General features: G+C 32.8%; 1 protein-coding gene across 1 annotated transcript; it reads right to left on the bottom strand.

Annotated features, from left to right (window-relative positions):
• Positions 1–3,261: 3,261 nt before the first annotated feature.
• On the bottom strand, positions 3,262–7,008 carry LOC142355837 (uncharacterized). Its single transcript, XM_075407875.1, has 2 exons — positions 6,713–7,008; positions 3,262–3,440 (listed from the first exon to the last, which is right to left on the bottom strand). The coding sequence occupies exons 1-2, from the start codon at positions 6,981–6,983 to the stop codon at positions 3,262–3,264; spliced, it is 450 nt and encodes a 149-aa protein (XP_075263990.1). The 5' UTR covers positions 6,984–7,008.
• Between the last annotated feature and the right edge of the window lie 2,071 nt (positions 7,009–9,079).

Genomic DNA, 9,079 nt, shown 5'->3' on the forward strand with positions numbered 1-9,079 from the left:
ATATATATATATATATATATATATATATATAAATATATATATATATATATATATATATATATAGATATATATATATATATATATATATATATATATATATATGTGTGTGTATATATATATATATGTGTGTGTGTGTATATATATATATAATATATATTATAATATAATATATATATATATATATATAATATATATATATATTATATATAATATATATATATATATGACGCCACCTTAGAAGTTAAACTCCTTGAAATTCATTTTTTTTGTATTGTTTTGGTTAATTTTGAGTTTCATCAGTTTATTTTTATTTTTGTCATTTTCTGTTACGTCCTATTATTTTAATCTTTGGCTTTTTAATGACATTAATAAATTAAATCCTACTGCTTAAATCATTTTTATTTTCGATTTTGTTTTTAATTATTTTGGATTTTGTTTTCATTTAATCATCAATTGATAAGGTCTCTTTATTTTTTTATTATGTTTTTATCGGCTTCAATAAAATAATTTCTCAGATTTCACTTCTTGGTTAGGTTTTGGTATGTTTGTAGCAAATATTTTGAAAGTAATTGGGAAAGTAATATATGTCACCAAAGTTTTTTTGGACCCAATTTTTTTCAAACTTGATCCCGTACGTATGTCTGTCATTGCCATTTCATATACAGTTAAAAACTACAAACCCGTTGAAAATGGACCACCTGGCGTAAAATCGATTTCGCTTTTGGTTTCCCTTAAAAAGTAATATCATTTGTAGTATATATATTCTGATAATAACGTCGAAATACACGCTTCAACTGAATAGAATAAATCAAAACTTTTTTCAGATTGTAAAATAATTTTTTGTCAAGTTTTTATCAATTGTGTTTTATCAACTTTTATAGCCATTACAACTTGTGAGTGAAGAAAAAGACACATGAAGAGAAAATTTTCGGCCTCCATAAGCCTGTGTGTTCAAACTAAAAGCAGTTGTTCTTTAATCCTAATACGTATGATAAAAACTTTAAATGAGCTAATAAAGAACAGGAATAGCCATTGAAATCGAAGCACAATAATTGAAGGGTTTTAAACAGTTTGTTGATATCAATTTAGAACGGTCCATAGTGAAACCATTAAAAATGAATGTCAAAAGGAAGGGTTTTTTTAAAAATTAACTCACAGATCAGATGTACATAACAAAAAGTGTGAAGTTACTCTATATAATAAGCCGACTATCCCATAACACCACTAACAGACAAATTAACTGATCTAAATATTATGTATATCTGTAAACTAAAATAAGTTAATCCCAGAAGTTTTCCAAATGTACAATCCTCGACAGTACCATTTATAGAAATTTTTGTTGACATATGAAGGGTAAATAGAATCTCAGACCACCAGAGTAGACAGCCATCTTGTGAGTATCATTCGCCATGGATCCATTCATCGATACCATTCTGGCCGCGATTGGGGCAGGCTCTCCCTCTGCCCAGAATATTTTTTTCGATACGTCGAATCCTTCCTGAGTTCGAAAGACGTATTTCTTCTTCAGGTCGTCAATTCCAATCCAGAATCTCTGATATTTCATTTTGCGCGCAAGAAACTTTGAAAAAGTGACATACTTCGATTTTACACTCATAAAGCTTTTTCGTTATCTTTTGCTTTGTTGTTTTCACCGAACATTCAGATGTTTTCCCTTGGATAACAGTGGAGGCATGAAACTTACATTTCCAGTGGTTCCGTAATTTGCATCGCGCAACTTCTGATGAGGACAATGAATAAAAAACGTTTATCGCGTAAGATCTAATTGTAGGTCATGACGATAAATGGTTTTTAGGCTGATCTGATTTTTTTTGTCAGATCTGATAACCTAATCTATATGATAGTCCTTTCTCTTAAAATATATTTAATCGTTTAAGATCTGAGAAGACAAAATACATTACTTTGCTTAATAGCTTAACATGAAATTGACCGCAGAATAAAATTAGTTGCACGAAAAAAAAAACATAATTTTAAAAGAAATATAAACACCGATCACACTATTTAAGAAAACTTCTTAGTTTTAAAATTTCTCTTCACTGTCAATTTTTATGATGGCAACTTTTATCATCATTTTGCAGGAAAAAAATTGAAAAAAAATCGAATTGTACATATTGAGAAATCTTCTGGAAAAAAAATCTTCTGGAAAACTGGAAAAGAAATCGAATTGTGCATATTGAGTTTTTTTTTACTTCAATTACTTTTGAGCCGTCAAAAATCAATTCTAATGTCGATTTTGTTGTGATCCTGGATCGTATAAATGTACGCCCTTGGCGGCCGCAACTGCTTGTTATTTTCTCCAAACAAATAATTAGATGTAAAAAAATTATCTTGTAAGATCTGATAAAAATAAATTTTAACGTTTATGGTCTGACAGGAGGTTTTTTTATTGCATAAGCTCTGTTTATTGTCTTATCAGATCTGATAAAAAATGATTCGTTCGCTTGGAGGGGGCTTTCAAATTTTTAACAAGTTGAAAAACAATTTTACAATGCCTTTGTCATGTGCCAATCATCTGCAATTTTGTACACACTTTGTGTTTTTATAGATAAACGGATGCCTTGCAAAACTCTTGCAAGAAGAATGCTGAACTTGTAACAATCTTGTAAGACAATTGTTAATTTGGTAAGGATGATGTAAGACTAACGCTTATAATGTGAGATTCCGTCAGAAATTCTGGTAAGACGGCATCTTCTTATAAGATTCTGACAACAGTGTACAGGATAACCATTGCCAGTTTACTCGAGTTATGAGACAAGTTTGCAAAAATATTCTAAGATCTTTTACAATTAAAAAAAGTTCACGGACAACTGCTGGGACTACCTTTGCATTATTGTTTCTAGTCTTAAGGATTTCTGCTAAATGCCAGACGACCGACGTCTCTCATTGCTGCCATCTCTCATTGCAAGCTGCCATCTCTCATTGCAAGCATGTGACAAAAATATCAAGTCGTTCTCAATAAACGCCAGAACTTCTCATCTGGGACAAGATGGTATTGCTATCTGATAACATCTTACAAGATTCTGAATTGAATGTTAAACATTTGTCTTGAAAGAATCTTAAAACTTAACCATTCGTTTTGTAAGGTCTTAAAAGATAACCACGTCTTGCAGAATCTTTCAACATGTTACAAGATAACCGTACCATCTCGCCCCGAGCAGAGACTTCATATTCAGTCGGGTTACTTATGCTTCTGATTTAACTGCTGGTACAGCATTAGTAAAAAAAAACAATTTTGCAATGGGTCTAAGCGTGTCCCTTTATATGTTCCTCTGTCCATTCCAAATCGCCATATAAAGTCTGACCACTATCACCACAGTAACTGGCAGCTGTTCTGTAGTAGAGGTACACATCGTATACAAAATGAAGCCATTTCACAAGCTCTATTGAATTCCCTTCACATAGTTTTGCTCCCCCATGGTGACCTGCAACAAGAATCGGGTCGTTCCACTTAGTGCTTAAATAACGTCAACTCTTAGAGGTATCATTGCATCCCCCCGGTATCATAAGTGACCCATAATTGGGGCTATAATTTCGTGGGGGGAATAACAACTAATTTTTATATTTATTTTATTATCTAATCAAAAGCATGTTAATCGATAATAAATCAACGGTTTATCATTTATTGAACTCTGTGATTGTAGAGGTCTCTCATTTTACTCAAAAATTTTGAATTATCTTACAAGAACAAGTGCCAAAAATGAAATGAACATAAATGCTACACAATAGAGCATAAGATATTATACTGCAGGCGATTGTTCATCGTTTTGACATCTAAATAATATAACTCAGTTTGAAAGACACAATGTATCGACAAGACGAGCTCAATTTATATAGATAAAAGTTCCTTTATGCAAATCTAAAACCAAACGGTCGTCAAGCGTCAATGTTGTTCAATGTTTTGCAAGTTCAAAGACTCTTATCAGAATCTAACGGCAGTTCAACCATTAGCAAAGTTATAATAATCTATCATAATTGATAAAGTCTTCTGTACTCTTGGAAATAAGGACCGTAATCAAAAGATGTCTGTCGAATATTTTTCCAGAACCCTGTTATTCCAGAAGTTTCCTTTACACAATCAGAGACATCTGCTCACATTTTTGATACCTTGATTTAGTTTTTGTAGTGTACTTTGCATGCTGAAATAGAAGATTTCTCTTTCTCTCTCTCAAATGAAACAATTTTTTTTCTTTCATTAAAAAAAGTCACACAGGCTTTCGATTGAATTAGATGCATCTCTAGAGCGCGTTTATTTAGGTTAGTATGGATTTAGATACAACAAGCGTATTTGATTATAAGTCAAATTTTGCTGGAATTTGAATCAAATGTCCTTTAATATTAGTTCTTTGTCTCAAACAAGCCACACAGTACAGTCAATTAAAATATCTTTAGCATAGCTCCTGTAAAAAAAATAAGTTGAGTTGTTAATAGTTTTAATAATCTAGCAATACTGTATGAGCGTCGGGACAAAGTGGTAGTTTAGAAGAAAAATTAAAATTAAAAATTCAGAAATCAGGTTTTACAGGCCATTAATGTTTCTATGAAAAAAGCGTGCAACCAATCACTCCCGGACCCCTCGTTTTTTTCTTTTCACTAGAATTACAATGTACGGAATCGAAATTTTGAGGTGATGTTCCCATAATGTTTGATTGTTTCATAACAAGCTTTTGCAGTCGCTCCGACAATCTGGCACGGAATTAAAAACACAAAAAGAGGTACAGTTTTGAATAAAGCCTTAACATAAACGACTGTTCAATTGGGAAATACGGTCATAAGTAAAGTTTTGAGAAAAAAAGGAACCTGACAAGTGCATAATATGATAAATCGATGTTGGTTCGTCAACATAAAAGTTCAAAGGTCATTTGTTTAGCATAGGGCGATAAGTTTATCAGTGATAAGTATATCATTAGTTTAACAATTGTTGAAAAACGGGTTTCCAACATAAAATTGATTTTTTTTGTAATGCCGAAAGCAGCCTCCTGGACTTGAGAACATTTGATTATTTTGGCTTAAAATATGTGTTAATCACGAGTGTTTTAAGGAATATGGTATCCCTTTCACCATATTATGGACCGTACCGTTTCAATCTATTTAATCCAGGGTTTCAATTTTCTGCAAGCCGTTTTTATCACGAACTTGAAAAGTACGGAATCATATATCTCTGCTCAAATGTAATGCTGAATCTAGCATTTTTGCCCTTTTTAGTTAAGGGCTTCAGGCAATAAGATAAATTAATAGCCATTTTACATTATTTGTTCATGTTTGCAAACTCTTGTGCTCTGTTGCAACTTTTCTCTGACAAATTTGGCGTCATCAATTGTTTAGTTTGCACCATTGTTGCTACATTTATAATCAGATTAAATTTTAGCATCAGTTTTGTTGACGAGTACTCTTATCTTGGTATCTGGTGCTTATAGCAAACTCAGAATAGCAATTGTTAAACTTGTCAAGTTAACGCCAAAAATAGTTGTGCAGGCATCCCGGGTCGAGGTTTGGTCAAAAAATATTGTAAGATTAGCGGTTAATAGCGGTGAAAAAAAAAACTTTTTCCCCACAAAGCGCGCGCATCTTTTAGCGTTGAATTTGCTGTTTTTAGCGGCGAAAATTTTATTTTCACCGCTTTCACCGGATTTCTTATAAAAAAAGAAACTGCCGTACACGGGTTTGAACCTCTCACCTCCAACAAATCAACTACTTCTTATTCCTCTGTGCCATATGTCACTTACTTTACTCATATTTCCTGTGAATTTAAGATAAGCGGTTTTGCAATTTTAGCGGTGAAAATTCTTTTCACCGCATCCTGGTAGCGCTTAAATTTTGTTCACCTTATTCTGCTGATAGCGGTGAAAAAATTTTTCACCGCGTCCTGGTAGCGCTGAAAATTTTTTTCACCGCAATCTGCTAATAACGGTGAAAAATTGTTTTCACCGCTTAGGCGCTGGAAGAAATTTTTTTCACTGCTTAAAATTTTTTTCACCGCATTCATCGCATTGATTCAAGTTACACTTTTTATTCAAATTCACCGCAAATCTTACATCTCTTAGCGATTTTTAGCGGTGACACCTCGACCCGGGATATAAAGATTTGATCTTAACTTTTTCATTAATCTTTAATTTGCTCACTTTTGTGGTATTTATTCTTCTATTTGATGTATTTAGTGAACCGTGGACGACGGCCTGCTTACGGTGGTAAAAAGGGCATGAGGGGGTTAGTTAGAAAATGCCAACAATACCTTTGACTCGGCGCGGGGATGAAATTATGGTTAGATATGCCAAGTTACTTGTCATACTATTCAACTGTCACGGTCGACAATTGATATCCAGAAATCGAGCTGGTTCCTTTTTTTAATAAAAAAGCGGGTTTGTGTTGTGGTTTCGAATGTTCTGATCACTGATAATTCAATTAAAAACACTTATTTGTGTATGCGTTTTGTTTTTAAATGGTGTCATAATTTTAAACTATTTGGTTAGACTTATTTCTTAATAGAATCTGAATCGTAGTTTATCGCAAAAATCTCATCAGTTCAAACCATAAACAAATCAAATTGTCATTTGGTGTACACTGTGACATATTTAAATTGTAATGTTTTTAAATTGGGCCAGAAAACTACTTGAACACCATGTGCATTGTCAACTGACGCCCCTGCAATGCACTGAGCTTAACGACAGCCTCTCAATTCGTTGAAATTTTACAATACCTGGAAAACATTCTCTTTGAGTCACAACTCTCCATTCTCGCTCAGTGTCCACGTCAGTCACATTTTCCCAATCGGACCAATCACGTGAATCAATCCTCTTGAGATTAATCTCACAGATACCAGGTGTGACGTCATCAGTAACATCTTTGAATCCTCCGTTTATAAAACACAATGGTGCCATGTCTGATGTCATTCCTTTGTACACACAATTGGGGGTGACTTGGGAATCGTTTCCAGAGTAGCCGATCTCAAGGAAGTCAACCGAGTTCATTTCGCACACTTTTTCATAACAAAAGTTGAAAGATTTACACGTTGGTATTTTCAAGCAAAGTGCGGCGCACTGGTTTACTCTTCTTGTTCTGAACCAAAAGATTTCGTAGTTGAGAAGACGCAGACCCTTCTGTCCATCGTCGAAAGTGATTCGCCTAATTGTAAAATCCAAGTTGAATTTAAAAAAATTACAGAACATTTAAATTTTATTGTTGCGACAAATCACAGCGGTTGGCTGCTATATTTTCGGTATAATGTAATACGGGCAATATTTTTAATAACAATGGAGAAACTTGAACTAAATCTCAAGCAAAGAAAAAGAGAGTCTTCGGCTCTGTTCGAAATGTTAATTCTTAAGCGATAAAATATTATAAAAAATTTAAGTTTAGACTCAGAGTTCAACAACACCAAATTTAAATTTAATATATCTAATCGCTACAACACTTTTTCAAAATGGTGGAATATATATGCGAGACCGGCTTCCTTCTTCAGTCAAAATTTCACTTTTTGTTTACGCGTCAGAAAGAAAAAAGAAAAACGTCATTTTGGAGTTAATGCAGGATCCATTTTTGTTTTATATAAAAAACATAACCCTTTTGAAAAAGAGGACCCCTTTAAAATTCGAATGAAAAACAGCAAAGGAAAAAACATCGCACGAAGGGGGTGGGGCACAGATCGCTTTGAAAATCAAGACAAAAACAAACGGAGAACTTGTAGTAAAATTAGAGAAGTCAAACAGAATTTTGACGGTCAGGAGTAATTCTTCACAGTTTTAAGTCCAAAGTATAGCGATTTAAACTATTTGACAAAAAATTTGGCAAAATCAGTTGTTTTGAAAATTATATGAAAACTGTTTTTTTTCTTCTCTGTTCTTTGATTTTGTTCGGAAACTGATATTTTATAGTCCTTTAATTTGAAATTTGTCATATAGAAACGAAGATGTTTTATGTATGATGAAAAATATTTTTTTTCAGATCAAATAAAATTTTTTAAATTTTTTCTTTCTTTAAAAGGACTCCTAAGAGTAAAAAAGGCAAAACTTAAATTTTACCGATAAAATTTATTGTCGAAGGTACTAAATAATACTTTTTTTGACATCTCTTATCGTTAACTAGAGGCAAAATGAAAATTTTTTAGATCCTAGAGAAGGCAAAAGTATCCTAGAGAAAAAGAACTTATATTAATTACTCAATATTTGCTACTCATTTCGGTTTAATATACATTTAAAACCAAAATTGTGTTTTGTAATTTTAACTGGTAAGACATCAAGGAATCGAATTGGCCTATTATGCTAATCAAACATCAAAAACGTTAAGAAAAATGTCAAAAGTGTCAGTTTTTAGTGTCAAATTTATTATACAACTACCCATTCACTTGCCTCAAGAACTTCACAGCTACCTCTTCAGAGAACACAATCAAGACTTAAAAAAGGCAACCAACCTCGAATAAATATCCCTTACCAAAAAAAATCAAAAAGAGAAAACTTTTTGCCAAGGCTGTATTTGCGTTTCTGTATTTGTATTTGAGTGTGTGTGTGTGTGTGTGTGTGTGTGTGTGTGTGTGTGTGTGTGTGTGTGTGTGTGTGTGTGTGCGTGTACTTGTGTCGGTGTGAGCGTGTGTATGTAATATGAGTGGTTTGTGCGTAAGAGAGAGAAAGAGAGGGAAAAGCAGAGTTGCTCAGAGTGAGTTAGATTCATTAAAGTTAATCACAAACAAAAGTAGAGTGCAAAAACTGTCAGAAACCATTTAAAAATTAGAATAACTCCTTACTAATTGTCTAAAATTCTGTTTATTAAATTCAGCTGGTAACCCAACCGCAATATTTTAAATTTAATTGTTTTATTATGCTCATGACACAGCAAAAATGACAAATTTCATCAAAAATTTCAAAGTTTATTTTGAAGGTTAGTGCCTATTTTACGACTACCAATACAATTGCCTCAAATCCACACCTAGTTTTTTAGAAGAAAAGAAGAGCAAAAACAACGTTGTCGATCCTCGAGTAAAGATCACTTCCTAAAAAAATTATTTGAAGAATGATTTTTTGCAACCTTGAGCGCATCTTGGGACACACTGTTTTTTCTAGTCACAGACTAG

Source organism: Convolutriloba macropyga, unplaced genomic scaffold, assembly GCF_964194025.1.
Source record: "Convolutriloba macropyga unplaced genomic scaffold, txConMacr16.3 SCAFFOLD_6183, whole genome shotgun sequence".
In the NCBI taxonomy this organism is placed as follows: Eukaryota; Metazoa; Xenacoelomorpha; order Acoela; family Convolutidae; genus Convolutriloba; species Convolutriloba macropyga.